The 15,390-nt window shown below is 40.0% G+C and overlaps 1 protein-coding gene across 1 annotated transcript in view; it reads left to right on the forward strand.

Moving 5' to 3' along the window:
* The window catches only part of AASS (aminoadipate-semialdehyde synthase), a 51,259-nt gene extending 42,274 nt beyond the window's left edge, over window positions 1-8,985 (forward strand). The window contains exons 19-24 of the mRNA XM_082692239.1: window positions 2,540-2,707; window positions 3,944-4,039; window positions 5,628-5,743; window positions 6,431-6,519; window positions 7,011-7,187; window positions 8,376-8,985. Of these exons, the coding sequence (XP_082548365.1) occupies window positions 2,540-2,707; window positions 3,944-4,039; window positions 5,628-5,743; window positions 6,431-6,519; window positions 7,011-7,187; window positions 8,376-8,494 (765 nt within the window). The 3' untranslated portion in view covers window positions 8,495-8,985. The remainder of the gene's footprint in view (window positions 1-2,539; window positions 2,708-3,943; window positions 4,040-5,627; window positions 5,744-6,430; window positions 6,520-7,010; window positions 7,188-8,375) is intronic.
* Window positions 8,986-15,390: the final 6,405 nt, after the last annotated feature.

Below are 15,390 nucleotides of genomic sequence, written 5' to 3' on the forward strand. Positions count from 1 at the left end.
TGGTGTTTCTAGCAACTAGGATTCCCTTCCACGTATTTTAGTTCTGTCCTCTCCGAGAGTAGTGGGACATTGGTGGCACTGAGGAGCGACGTGGCAAGAACTTGGCCATCATCTCCTTCAGCCTCCTCTCCCAAGCCACTCCTGGTAAAACAAATACTCTGCGGGTCCTGCTTGCTCTGAAAACACAACTCTGAGATAGGTTTTGTAGCTTTCTTCCCATTGCCTGCTCCTACCTAGGCAGCACCCAGCCCTCCTTTGTAGGAAGAGCCGCTGCTCTCCATTGCCTGCAGTGCATTTTGAGTGCAGTTTGCAGGTGTGTCACTGGTGTTGTGATCTGGAATGCCACACCTGGTCAACGAGTAGGCTTCTCAAAATCCTGATACACAAATAAGCACAATTAGGGGGACAGTATGGTCTAGTAGAAAGCACATGGACATTGGAGTCAGACCAGGTTCACATCCTCCTCTGGGGGACTCCCAGTTTCCGCCTTTGAAAAATGGGTTTGTGTGAACTAAAAGTAATGTATATAAGGCACCAGGCACAGAATGAGTCCTGTATTTCCTTTATTTAAATGTTTTGTCAGTTTATCAATCAAGCTTACTGTCAGTCAGTGGCTGGGAGACGTGTGGGTGTGGGAAGAGTTGGACTTAGGGCAGCCACAGTGGGTAATGGGCCACTGTTTGTTGACAGTAGGTGTTGGGAGTGAGCCACTGTCGAGTCAGAAAAACTGCATATTGTCTGCCAAATAAATAAATATGTCTTTCTTCATCCAAACCATTAATAAAATAGTAAACAGGATAGGGCTTATTCGTGAACCCCATGATACACCACGTATCTCTGTATTAATTATATTGTATCTCTGTATTGAACTCTGTATTGATGCCAGATGATGGTGATTACCCAGTAATTTGGAGGACAAGTTGTTTTGGCAGCTGTCAATCTCGAAATGAATCATTACTGTTCAGCTGGTATTTCCCTCTTTTCTTCCAAGGATCTCATGATAAACTTATGATCCAGCTGATTTATTTCTGATTAGTAAGGTGCTGGAATATAGTAGTCTCTACTGAATTTTTCTTTAAAACTATTTCCAAATAAGTAAAAAACAAATAAGCAGACTTTAGAATTGCCATGAGTTCTAGAAGTGATATGTATGTGGAGACCCTAAAAGTTAACGTTTGCCTTCTTGCTAGATTTTTTTTTTTAATTTTACTATTCTGATAGAAGAGATGTGTGTGAAAGCACCAGGGAAGAAATGGTCCCTCTGGAAATGTTCACTGTGCAGTCCAGCAGAGTTTCCTAAGAAAGTTAAATGAGAAGCCCTTGGCGTCCTTTGGCTTCTCCCTCCTGGAGTTGTAGTGGGGCTTGGTGCTCTGCAAACCTAAGCCTTTAACTGCAGACATGCCACCAAGGCCTGACCCCTCCTGGGCCTGCAGCCACCTCCACAGCCCTTTCCTTTTCCTCTCTCAGGACAAGGCACTCGCAGAACCCATCTATACATAAGCTCCAGGGCTCATGGGATTGAGCTTCTAGAAGACTCCTGTTGGTGGTTCTGTGCTGCTACAGACACATGGTCAGAAGCTGTTTCCAGTGGTGCAGGAGGGACAAACCCAGTTCTGCTAGCAGCCCCCAGATTCTCAGCCCTGATTTGATCGCACGAAGGTGTTTTCCATCATCTCATAAACCTCACACATCCAAAGAACACATTAGTCCTTTCGTCAGACTCAAAGGGAAAAACATGCTTCAGTGCCTTTTGAGTGTGAGATTAGGGAGGGAGTGAGTCAGAGGATTACTGAGAAATCAGAAGAGCTTGGGAATTGATTTCTCAGCAGCAGTAAGACCATGGGTAGCACTTAACTTTGAGTTTCGCGGTCTGTTCCTATGCTGTCTTTCCTGTAAGGGGATGTCTTTCCCACTGCCATCCCCAGCGTACGCCTGTAGGCTGACTAGTCTAGGCCGTGAGCTCCTCGCGCTTGTTCCGGCCCAGCTGGCACTTGGTGGACATTCAGTAAATGTGTGTTCAGTGGATGAAGGAAGGGGTGAAGACAGAGATTGCAACTTCATCACTCTCCTTCCCTCCACAATGAGTATGATCCTGGCACATAGGTGGTAGGTGTCCCGTTTATGTGAGCTGTGACAGACATGTACAAGACTGGTGCCCGACAGACAGCATTCAGAGGGGTGTGTAAGTGGAGAATGAAGTGAAGATGCTACTGTTACCCGAGCACAGCTTTTTAAATGTGTCTGTTTCTTTGAGCTTATTGTTTATTTAAAAGCAAACCCCTAATGAGACATAATTCAGTGCCATCTTACCAGATTTAAGTCAGATTTTAGAGCTTGGGAGAATCATGGCCTTCTGAGTCGTTAGTGAAATAGCTTGAGTATGGGATGTCAATTATGGTAGTTTCATTAGCTTTTTTTTCTCAAATCCTCTGTTGCTTTCTTTTAAAATGTTGATTTATTTTTTATCCTAGTAATCCAGGTTAAGTCCTGAGGGGAGCACAGTGTTGTAACTCCATTGTGCCTTTTCATTGTTCTTCAGGTTGTGAATGTTGCAGGGGGCATCTCCTTTCTTGATGCGGTTACTCCCATGGATTATTTCCCCGGGTTGAATTTGGAAGGCTATCCTAACAGAGACAGTACAAAATACGCCGAGATATATGGCATTCCATCAGCTCACACTTTGCTGCGGGGGACGCTGAGATACAAGGTAAGCAGCTGTATTTGAGATGAAACATGTTTCCTGCTTTGATGTAAGTGATACGTACGCTTAATTTATCTTGGTAATCAAAATAAGATAATAAACCAGGTTGGAGTCTGTTTTCTCAAGACTCTTTTTGAGCGAAGGTTTTAGGAGACGACTCAGGAAGGCCTGAGCCAAAAGAGAGCTTTTGACTAATGAGGAGTTGGGCCGCGGGGGCGGGGGAGGTGAAGGGTCACCTTCAGGTGGAGTAAGATTGCGGTCAGGTGACCTCATGGAGACTCTTATCTCTTCCTTTGAGTGCTGACCACAGTCCCAGGCTCTCCGTGATGGCATGGTGATGGCAGCATCCCCAGTCTCTTTGGTTCAAATCCAGTGAGAATGAGAAAGTGTGGTTAAAAATACCATCTTTGTTTCATTAGCCCATGAGGTCAGTGGGATAAAAAATGCCAATTAGCTTTTGTGTTATGTTTCATGTCCCTAAAACTGAAGATGTAGTCAGCATCATTTTACCCAGAGAAAATCTTAAAATGTTTTTACCACAAAATGGGGTGTAGATTCTTGGAGCATAAGCACAAATGTCCACCACACATTTAAGGATTAATGACAAAGGAGTAGTAACAAGTATGACCAGTTTAAGACCATCAGTGTAAGAGTTTCCTAGGGCTGTTTTAACAAATTACTGCAAACCATGTAGCTTACAACAACAGAAATTGGCTCTCTCACCATTCTCGGGTCACAAGTTGACTCTCCTCCCTCACATTCATGTGATTTCAGAAGAAGCTCTCTGATTCCTACCTCTTACCCTGCCTGGTCTATGCATTAGGATAGTGGCTCCTAATCAGCAGAATAGCTTATCTGTTTGGGGGAGTATAATATTCTTACAAGCTCCTTCTTCCATTATAAGAGAGGGAACTGTTCTAGTAAATACTATTCTGCTGAACTGGAAGTACATAATATAGGAGGACATTTACACTTCTGCTGCCAGGAATACCCCTCCCATGTTGCCCAGAAACAGAAGTAAAGATCCGAGTCTTTGAAGAGCTGTTACGTAAAGCAGCAGAATTGCTGTGACACTTTTGATTCTGGTCTAAACATGAGATGTTTGCGTCCAGTAAGCAAGTCAGATGACTACTTTCAGTCCGTCTTTTATATGAATTACAAGGACAGGTCCCTCTTTTCAATAAAACTTCTAAATTTTTTTTCATGGAAGGGAAATATTTCATATTCTAATTCTTGTTTTAGGGGTATGCCAAAGCTTTGAATGGATTTGTAAAACTGGGTCTTATAAGTAGAGATGCATTTCCCGCTCTTCGACCTGAGGCCAGCCCTCTCACTTGGGTGAGTGACTCCAGAATTACATGTTTGCAGTTCTTCAGAAATGTTCAGGTTTGCACTTGGGTTTGGACTAGCAAAGGTACCTGTGGTTTAAATAAACCCTAACCCTCCCAAACCCTTGGTCTTTCCTTGTTGTGGAAGGATGGGGAGATCATGGGCCGCACCGACTGGGCTTAGTTCCTGTAGCAGCTTGTACTGCTAGATTGCTCCCTTCCTCAGCCTTGAGAAGAGATGGATTTGGGCTCTGGGCTCTGCCACTTGTCAACCACAGTGGTCACCCAGTGACAGGAGATACACTGGGGCCTCCTACAACTGATAGCCCAGGAGAGCTATTGGCGGCATCACAGACTGGACTCCCTATCCCCAAATCCCATCAGTTCTCTCTGTTGGTCATTTTTAACCATGAGTAATTTGAGTTTTCAGTTATAGAATGGATGCCCGTATTTGTGTTGCATTAAAATCTTAGAGTCTCCAGGTCGGAAGGGACTTTGAAGACTTGGAATTAAACGTAAAGCAGAGCTTCCCCTACTGTTAACTGTTAATAGTTGGTCATCCAACTTGAACCAGTGTGCCCGTATTCCAGTGGAAATGCCTGCAGTTCACCGCAAGGAGAAAAAGATCAGTGTTGCTAATTTTGGCATTCTTGCTAGCCATTGCTTTAGATTCAGTTTTCCATGTATCTGAGAGCCTTCCAATTCTTTTTACCTTCCATAAATATATAGGTTGGACAGGAGTGAATAAACATCTATAGAGTGAATTCCGAGTTCGAGGCAGCTGGATTGGGAGGGTTTTTACAGGTGTTCTTAGGGGGGTGGTCGCAGTATTTTGGTAGATACAGTTTAGAATAGGAGCTAGCAAACATTGTGTGTGTGTGTGTGTGTGTGTGTGTGTGTGTGTGTGTGTGTGTGTAAAGGACTAGATTGTAAATATATTAGGCTTCATAAGTCATATGTACTCAATTCTGCCATAGACAAATACATAAATGAGTACGGCTGTCTTCTAATACAATTTTTCTTTACAAAACCAGGTGATGAGCCAAATTTGGCCTGTGAACCAGTTTGTTTTTCTTTAATCAAGAGCATAACTTTTCCCCTTGAAATCCTGGAAAAAAAAGTCTCAATTAGAAAGTAGAAAAAGCTATGACCATAGCTTAAGTGTTATTGCTTTGAGGTTTTATTATCTGCAAGGTCTTTCTCGTCTCTTGAACCTACAAAAGAACTCTGGTTGCTACTGGTAACTGTAGTAATGAGTCCCTTCCACTTGATCCTGACCGAAATGGACTACTGGAAGGTGAGGGAGAATGGGTGAAAAAGTAATGGAGAGGACGTGATGGTAAATATGGTGACACCCGTTTAGTATTGATTTCATGTTATGACCCATTTTCATTGCTGAAAACTGTTTGGAATATCATTTATTGATGGGTGAGTGTGTAGACGTGTGTGTATGTATGTGTAAGTATTACAGTTTACTATTTCTAGTCATTTCTAATTTAAAGTTTGAGGTGCCTTTGTGAACAGATGTCTTAATACAATAATTTCTCAACTGATTATTTATTAGGAACTTAGAATTTTATCTCTATTTTTATGACCAGAAAGAACTCCTTTGTGATCTGGTTGGGATTTCCCCCTCCTCCAAGCATGATGTGCTCAAGGAAGCTGTCTTTGAGAAACTAGGAAGAGACAACACCCAGCTGGAGGCCGCTGAGGGGTAGGTACCCACCAGTTGAGTTAGAGAGCAAAATACTGAATTCCTTCAATATCAATACAAAGATCAATGATTTTTCAGCCCTTTCTAGTCAAAAAGGGTCAAGATAGAACCAGACATTTTACAATGTCTTTGATTAATTTGCTGCTCTAATGTTGGCTTGTTGTAGAGAGATTGCTGCATATACTGTGTTCATGTGGGGATAAAAGGTAGATAAAGAGAGAACTTCAGTGGCAGTTATAACTTGGGAAATGCCTATTTTGAGGCACTTGACTCCTCAGTTCCCAAGTAACATGGGATGTTTTTTTCTCTCCCTTAGGAGATTCTCCTGGTCTTCTGCAACTACTTTAAAATGTTCATTCACACAGCTTTGGCACATTATGCTGGTCTCCTTAATGTGGGAGAACTAACCTGCAAATTAATCTCATGAGAAGTTTTACAATAGTGTGGATTTATAGTGTGTCAGTTCAGCTCCAGGGAGCACTGCCTTTGGGGGACAGTGTCTGATGATTCTAAAGATTAAAACATTACTATTGTACTGTTATTTACAGTGAGGAGAGTCCTATAACTTGGACTGTCATCTTGTGATTCTTCCCTGTCAGGATAAAAATCCAAAGAGCTCCCTTCTTCTTCCCAAGTGGGATTTTGTGTAGGACTTCACCTAACACAGCTACCTCTTGTGCTTCTCAGGTTGGGCTTACTTGGGGATGAACAAGTCCCTCAAGCAGAGTCTGTGGTGGATGCCCTCTCCAAGCATTTGGCCAGGAAACTCTCCTATGGTAGGCTGTGGGGTATTAGCTACACATCCCAGAAACAGCATCCTAAGCAGTCAGCGCCACTAGTGAATATGAGGGGAGGGCTGGAGCCAACCAGTAAGGATGGGGAAGTATGCTAGGAGGGAAAGAACACTTGGGCTATTTTTCCTGAGGGAAGAATAAGAGAACTATCAAGTAGGAATGAACTTGGGGGTATAGGAAAGGAATAAACAAATATTTTTAATGCATTAGGAAAATGCTGAAGGGACATTTTTGGGGGAAGAGTGGGCACCTTCATGTCTATAGCCTGGCAACAGTGATACCAACCTAGACAAGGGAACATGGCTAGAGTTATCATTTCTTGAGTTTTTCTCTTGGCCTTTGGGCTAAAGAGCAGTATAGATAATTGTCTAAGGACCACATATGATGGGAGCATAAGGGTAGGAGCAGATGAATTTCATTATTGGAGTTGTAATGATAATGACATTTAAGAATGTCTGTTTATTCATTTTAAGGCCCTGGAGAGAAAGATATGATTGTGATGAGAGACAGTTTTGGAATCAGACATCCTTCTGGACATTTGGAAAATAAAACTATCGATCTTGTGGTTTATGGGGACATCAATGGCTTTTCAGCCATGGCTAAAACTGTGGGGTTACCCACTGCCATGGCAGCCAAAATGTTACTCGATGGTAAGTTCTTTCATCATCCATTCATCCCCAAGTCATTCAGTGCCTGGATATCAAATAATTACTCCTGAGTGTGAGACTGGTGTTCACTAAAAATGAGCTGTCTCAGAAGTTTAAGTACTGACTTGACTGGAAGGTCACCTGATGGTGAGTAAAAGCCATGGGTTTTAGAGTTATACCCATTTTTGGCTCAGTTCATTCACAAGATGGCAGCGTGATGCAGTGCAAGTTACTCAGCATATCTGAACTCTAGAGCTCCCTTGTCTTTAAAATGGGGATTGTCATAGAAATTCATAGTTTGTGGGTTTTTTGTGATGCTGAAATGAAATAATACATAAAGCTCCTACCACATACATGATGCCCCAGGCAATGGTAACTCTTCCTTTCTTCCCTTTATTTCCCTTCATATTTTAGGGGTGCTAACACTGAAAGAGCAGAGGGTATTTGCTTCCAGATCCCCAGAAATACAGACCATGTTTTATTAATCTTCATTTCTCAGTATGTTATCAGCACTCAATAAATATTTTGAATGAAGTGAATTCAAATTTCAACTCTTGCCTCTCCCCTTAAGGTCATCTGTACCTTTTAAGCATTACCTCTGAGTATAATCCTTCTTTTGGTCCTTGTGAGTGTGTGAAGGGAGTAACAACATCAGGCAACTAAATGTGAAATACTGAAAAAAATGTATCTATACTAGCATATCAACTAATATCAAATTAAATGACCTTATATTGATTAAATGATTGAATAACTTAGTTATTGAGGAACCAGAGTAAAGAGGTGATGAGGGGTGAGGTCATCACGGGCTTTAAGGAAAGTACTCACACTTTCTGTTTCGGTCATCTTGACAAAAGCCTGTGCCCAGATAATCAGATTGGTTTTAATTCATTCTGTTGGTGTTTTGACTTTTTTTTTTTTTTTAAACCATCAGCAAATAAAGCAGATAAGTTAGGTTTACTTTTCTTTCTTACTACACTTGATTCTCTTACTACTCTTGATTCACTTGATTCTCTGATCATTTTGGCAATAGTTAATACAGTTAAATACAAATTCTGATACTATCCCTTAGTCCAGCTCTGCTTTCAATCTATAGTTAACACCTTTCCCTGTTTGAGGTATGGAAACTCTTGCTATGGAAATGAACCTCAATAATACCTCTAAAATGGTAACTACAAATTTATTTTCTTCTAGGTGAAATTAAAGCTAAAGGCCTGATGGGGCCCTTTTCAAAGGACATCTATGGACCAATATTGGAGCGAATTAAAGCAGAAGGCATTATATATACAACACAGAGCACAATCAAACTGTAATTAAGAATTATATCTTGTTTTTATCTTCCCAGGCAACATAGCTCTGAACATTTGTGCAACAAACCTACTTGCTAATGTGCTACTTTGAAATACAAAGCTTGATATTTTTTGAGTCAGTCAATACAATGATGTTTTTAAAATGTAAGTCTCTATTTTAAAATGAAAACATCGGGAGCAGGAGATGCCAGTAATTACAAGAAAACTTTAATAATTCTACATGTATTTTTTCATGTGTATGCAAAAGTGATGATTGTGCTGTATTTAATTTATTGTGCAACTTTTTTCTTATAAGAATATATTTTCCTATGATCAGCAGATAAACTTTTATCTTTTTAGTAAGAAAAATTTTTTCACACAGTTATATTTTTGTATTTTTCAAATGGATTCAGTTAGATACTCTTAGATTACCCATCTTATAAGCCTTTGCAATAATTCTGTTTTATGTTTTTTCGGTAAAATTATGATTTATCTAGTAAATGACATTTTTTATAGTTTTCTCTTGAGTGTTTGAAAAGAAAATAGGATTAATTCAGAATCCACATGATGACCTCATTAGGGGCAGAAAAAGCATTTAACAAAATTTAACACCCTGTTGTAATAAAAAAGACTCAACAAACTAGGAATTGAAAGGAGCTTTTTCAACCTGATGAAATACAGCTATGAAAAACTCATAGTCAGCATCATAACTTACTTAAAGACTGAAAGATTTCCCCTTGAAATCAGAAACAAGAAAATGAAGCTGTTGGCACTTCTACTCAACTTGTACCAGAGGTTTCTAGCCAGGGCAGTTAGGCAAAAAGATGAAATTCAATACATCCAGATTTGGAGGGAAGAAATAAAACTATCTCTATTTGCAGATGGTATAATCTATACAGAGAAAATCCAAAAGAATACTTTAAGAAAATATTAGAACTAGTATGTGAATTCAGCAAAGTTGCAGAACACAAGAGTAATGTACAAAATTGATTATGTTTCTATATAATATTAGTAAACAAAACAAAAATGATACTGGGGAAAAAAACCAATTCAATTTACCATAGCACACACAAAAAAATAGGAATAGATTGTAAGTCCAGTAACAATCCTCATATTTATGGTCAAGTTGATTTTTGAAAAAGGTGCTAAGACAATTCAATAGAGGAAAACAGTCTTTCCATCAAATGAACAACTGAATATCCACGTACAAAAGGATGAAGTTGGACTCCTTCCTCACAGCATATACAAAAATGAACTCAGAATGGACCAAAGACCTAATTATAAGAGCAAACTCCATAAAACTTAAGAAATCATAGATGGAAGTCTTCATGCCTTTGGACTAGGCAATGGTTTCTCAAGTAATTAAAACCAAAAGCACAAGCAATAGAAGGAAAAAAATAGATAAATTGCACATCATTGTCAGAATTAAAAACTTCTGTGCTTCCAAGGATACCATCAAGAAAGCAAAAAGACGACCTGTAGAATGAGAAAAAATTTTTGCAAATCATGAATCAGGTAAGGGAGGAACCTGCATAAAGGACGACTGCAGCTTAATAAGTAGACAAAGAGGCTGGTTAAAAAAGCGGACTAAGGATGTGAATGGACAGCTCTCGAAAGAAGATACACAAAACCAATTAGCATATGGAAAAATGCTCAACACCATGAGCTACCAGGGAAATGCAAATCAAACGTATAATGAGATACCACTTCATACTCATCAGGATAGTTAATAATGAAAATGATAGAAAGTGTTTGTGGGGATGTGGAGAAATTGGAACCCTCATAAACTGCCGGTGGGAATGCAAAATTATGTAGCCACTTGGGACGACAGAAGTTCCTCAAAAAGTTAAGCATAGGGCGCCTGGGTGGCTCAGTGGGTTAAGCCGCTGCCTTCGGCTCAGGTCATGATCTCAGGGTCCTGGGATCGAGTCCTGCATCGGGCTCTCTGCTCAGCAGGGAGCCTGCTTCTCTCTCTCTCTCTCTCTCTCTCTACCTGCCTCTCCGTCTACTTGTGATCTCTCTCTATCAAATAAATAAATAAAATCTTTAAAAAAAAATGTTATTTAAAAAAAAAAAAAGTTAAGCATAGAGTTACCATGCGAGCCAGCAATTCCATTCTTAGGTACATACCCAAGAAAAATGAAAACATACGTCCACACAAAAACTTGTAAGTAAATGTTTATGGCAGCTTTATTCACAATAACAAAATATCAAAACAAGCCATCAACAAATAAATGAATAAACAAAATGTGGCATATCCATACAATGGGACATTATTTGGTAATAAAAGGGAAATGAAGTTCTGATACCACATGGAGGAACCTTGAGAAGATTATGCTAAGTGAAAGAAGCCAGACAAAAAGTCCACAGTATGGTATGATCTCATTTATATGAAATTGTCCAGATAGTCAAGTTGGGGGCTTGGGGGAGAGTGGGACTGATTCCTGATGAATTGGGGTTTCTTTTTAAGGTGATAAGAATGTTGTAGAGTTGATTGAGGTAGCAGTGTCACAACTTTGTGTATATACTACACAAAGTATATAGATCACTAAACTGTATACTTCATGTGAATTATATAGGTTATGAATTATATCTCAAGTTATAAAATGATTATAAATAAAAAAATTTTTGTTCCTTGTGGAAAAATATAAACTAAATATTCCTTTTGAAATATAGAATAAACCCTTGTTTGCCATTCTAGAACTATACACATATCCTAGTATGGAACGAATTCTGCCCTTGAAATAAGCAGGTATTATGTGTGGGGTATAAAGAAGTTCAGAAAACAGCTAAGATATTTGAAAGGGATCTAGGTTGATGAAGGCCTAGTCCTGCCTGTCAAAAATAATATATGTAGATCAATATTAATAAGTAAAAATACTTATGTTATGGCACTTTTTTTTTTTTTTTTAAATCACAACCCTGAGTTCAACAAAGTCAGGAAATAGGAGTGTCACGTTGATTCTACCTCCAATCTGGAACAATGCCCAGATGCGGTGGGAACTAGGGAACTAGCACTTCAGGTGAGTGAAGGAAGAGTGTTGCGTGCTCAGTTTAATTAACTGGTTTGGCTTGTTAATAACAATGAATGCTAAAGGAGATATGATTAAGGAACTAGTCTACTGTCAGTGATAGAAAAGGAATGTCAGTAAGCTTGAGTAAAGATGGATGTAATCGCGCCTGGGTGGATCAGTATTTTTTTTTTTTTTTTTTTTAAGATTTTACTTATTTATTTGACAGAGAGAGATCACAAGCAGGCAGAGGCAGGCAGAGAGAGAGGAGGAAGCAGGCTCCCTGCTGAGCAGAAAGCCCAACGCGGGACTCGATCCCAGGATCCCAAGATCCCAAGATCCCAAGATCATGACCTGAGCCGAAGGCAGCGGCTTAACCACTGAGCCCCCCAGGCGCCCCTGGCTCAGTCTTTAAACGTCTGCCTTTGGCTCAAGTCATGATCCCAGGTGCGTGGGATTGAGCCCAGCGTCGGGCTTCCTGCACAGTGGGAAGCCTGTTTCTCCCTCTCACTCCCCCTGCTTGTGTTCTCTCTTTCACTGTGTCTCTGTCTGTCAAATAAATAAATCTTCAAAAAATGTTTTCAAAAATGAAGGTGATGGTGGTAAGATCTGGGGATGAATGAGCAGGTTATAGTTATAAGCACACGGCTTGCTCAGGGGTCAGCGAACTTTTACTATAAAGGGCTCGATAGAACGTATTCTAGGCTTTGTAGGCCAGCAGGGGCCATAATTGCTCATTTCTGCCTTTGTAGTGGGAAATCAGCCCTAGACTGCATAAATGAATGGGCATGGCTATGTTCTAGTAAAACAAGCAACGGGCAGACTTGGCCCTTGAGCCATAGTTTGTTAACCCTTGGCCCTACCATTATAGTAGACTCAATGCTCGCATCTTCCAGGTCTCTTTTGGTCTCTCTCATACAGAATCCATATTTATGTTGTCCGGTTTTCCTTGTCCTAGACAAAGTGGATACTAGGAGCTTCTAAAGAGTAATTTGGTTGGTTCTATGATAAAGGAGCTATTTTCTTCTCCATAAAATAAGGATAACTGTAACTTGTAGGATGATGATAAAGATGAATGAGCAAATGTAAAGGAAAGGGTGGTATCTCGTAGATGTTCAAAACTAGTGTTCTTCTCTCTTCTGCGGTAACATTTTGCCTGACATTTATGTTCAATGAAATTTTAGCTTAGAGATTTTTTTTTTTAATCATTTGGATACTTTTGGAAGAATCCTCAAGGATCCGTGCTGCTCAAACAAGCTATAGATATTTCTGCTCCATAATAAGAGTCTTAAAACAGTAGAATGGAAAGGACCAGAATAATCACCTGGTTGGGCCGCTGATTTTACAGAAGAGAAAATGTGTCTCACAAAGTTAAATGATTTGCCTAAGATGACAAGAATTAATATGGAAATTTGATCATTTGAAGTCATTCAAAATACTTGATAAAATTTGGAAAGCATTTTATTTTTTTTTATTTTATTTTATTTTTTTTTAAAGATTTTATTTATTTGACAGAGAGAGATCACAAGTAGGCAGAGAGGCAGGCAGAGAGAGAGGAAGGGAAACAGGCCCCCTGCTGAGCAGAGAGCCCTATGCGGGACTCAATCCCAGGACCCTGAGACCATGACCCGAGCCGAAGGCAGCGGCTTAACCCACTGAGCCACCCAGGCGCCCCAAAACACCATTTCTTTCTTTTTTTTTTTTTTTTTAAAGATTTTATTTATTTATCAGAGAGAGAGAGATGGGGAGAGAGAAAGCACAGGCAGACAGAATGGCAGGCAGAGGCAGAGGGAGAAGCAGGCTCCCTGCTGAGCAAGGAGCCCGATGTGGGACTCGATCCCAGGACGCTGGGATCATGACCTGAGCCGAAGGCAGCTGCTTAACCAACTGAGCCACTCAGGCATCCCTGGAAAGCATTTTAATTTATAAAACCTTTCTTATGGTGGGTTATTAGGACCACCACTGGACCAGTTAGTGCCTTTTTGAGAATTGGAGAAAGGCACTTCTTCTCAAGACACTTCTGTCAAAAAATTATTGTCAAACATGTAATCTATCAGAACAAACACTTTACTACCGTCATTATTGATCATTTAAGTACATGGCATAATATTCATTGCCTATGATGTGATTAGCTCTCCCTTAGGTGCAGTGCACAATTTGCACAACCACACAAGTAGCCAATATTCTCTGTACTGTATAGATCACCTTTCTCTACAAGGCTTTACATTTGTGGATTGTCTGCAGTGAAACTACATTTACCAGACATGAATTCCACTGGGAAGGACCCAGTGAGGAAAGCTCCCTGTTTTAGAGCAATGCTTGTTAGTCACTGACAGCTCATCTACTAACTTCCTTTTTTCAATTTTGTTTTAGTCCTAACACTGATTTTTTAATTTTTATTAATTAACAAGAGTTATGAAACAGTGTTGAGTCCTAACTTTGAAGGTTGACAGGTTCTGACCCTCTACTTTATTGGGTTAGTAAAAGAAAGATTCTGGTGTCTTCCAGTGTTCTGCTGATTGATAAAATATGCTACATCACTGCATCAACCTGGAGAATCCCACTGCCAGCCTTGAACCTGATGAAACCTCATTGATACTGCCCCTCCCTTTGTGCAATTGAAGATGATTCTGGGCTGTTGCCAGGCACAACTAATGCAGCAGCCCAGCAATTGGCTTCAATTCATTTTGAAGTTCATTACTTCTAAGCCAGGTTCTTGGTGAAGCTGGCACAGGGTGAAGCAAGCCCCCATACTTGATCAGAACACAATAACTCCAATAAAGAAAAACCGTGCTTGTCTTATTAGCAAACTGTTGACAAAAGGAGCTTTTTCTTCTTGAGGAAAATACTTAAAAGAAAATACTTAAATGAAATGGGATTTGATAGAGGAAAAAACTGGAATAGACTATAAAACAGAAGATCAAGAGAAAAGATGAGGGGCATGGGTTACTAAAATACTGTAATAATGTTTAAAAAAAAAACTAAAAAATGTTGCCTGGCACAGAGTGGTTCCATTTAGTTTCTGGTCTATGAGATTTGAAATTTAATGTTGGTGGAATTACGCAACCATTATGCAAATGGTTCAATCTGTAAAAAGCTTAATGAGGATAGTGGTCCTTTTTAGGGTCGTATTCATCTGTCCTTATGTTAGAGGATGACAGTCTTCAGAGTTCTTTCCCAGCCTTTGTTCTCTTTCCCTCTGTATGTTCTCTCTGGATGTATGCATCCCACCCTGTGCCTTTGAATATCACTATCTCTAGGGAATCCCCAACTTGCTCATCTGAGCTTCTGAGTATGATCCAACTACCTACCAATATCTTTGTTGGGGTATCTCCCTGACTTCTTAAACTTAGGGTTGATTCAAGAGTTTGTAGTATAAACTAGTGTTTCTCAGTGGGGCCAGTCTAGGAATTGCCCCCAAAAGAAGTTCTTCCTCATTGCCCATCTCAGGAAATGGCGACCACTATCCTCTTCCTGCTCGGGATGCAACCCTTGATGCTTTCCTTTCTCTTACTCCCATATTCAGCAAATCAGGACTTCTTCATCTTCTCCACTGAATCCATCCTTGTCTTTCTACGCATGTACAGCTAGCCTCATCCAGAATTACTTTCTCAATGTCCATTCTCCTCAGCAGACACATTAGTCTTTCAAAGGTACAAATATGATTATGATATTTCCTTGACTCATTTTCCTAATTACAAGTATTTTCTGGGATCACTTACCAAATAAACTACTTGTCCTTGAAACATTGTCTCAGGGCCTGCTTCTGTGGGAACTCAAACTAAGATTCCAGTATATCTTTAGCACCCATCATGAGGTCTGGCATGTAGTAGTGTATATATACGTATATAGAGATATGTACATGTGCTGACATATTTACAATATGGTGGCAAGGTATGGTAGAGGTGG

Source organism: Mustela nivalis (assembly GCF_964662115.1).
Source record: "Mustela nivalis genome assembly, chromosome: 12".
Classification (NCBI taxonomy): Eukaryota; Metazoa; Chordata; class Mammalia; order Carnivora; family Mustelidae; genus Mustela; species Mustela nivalis.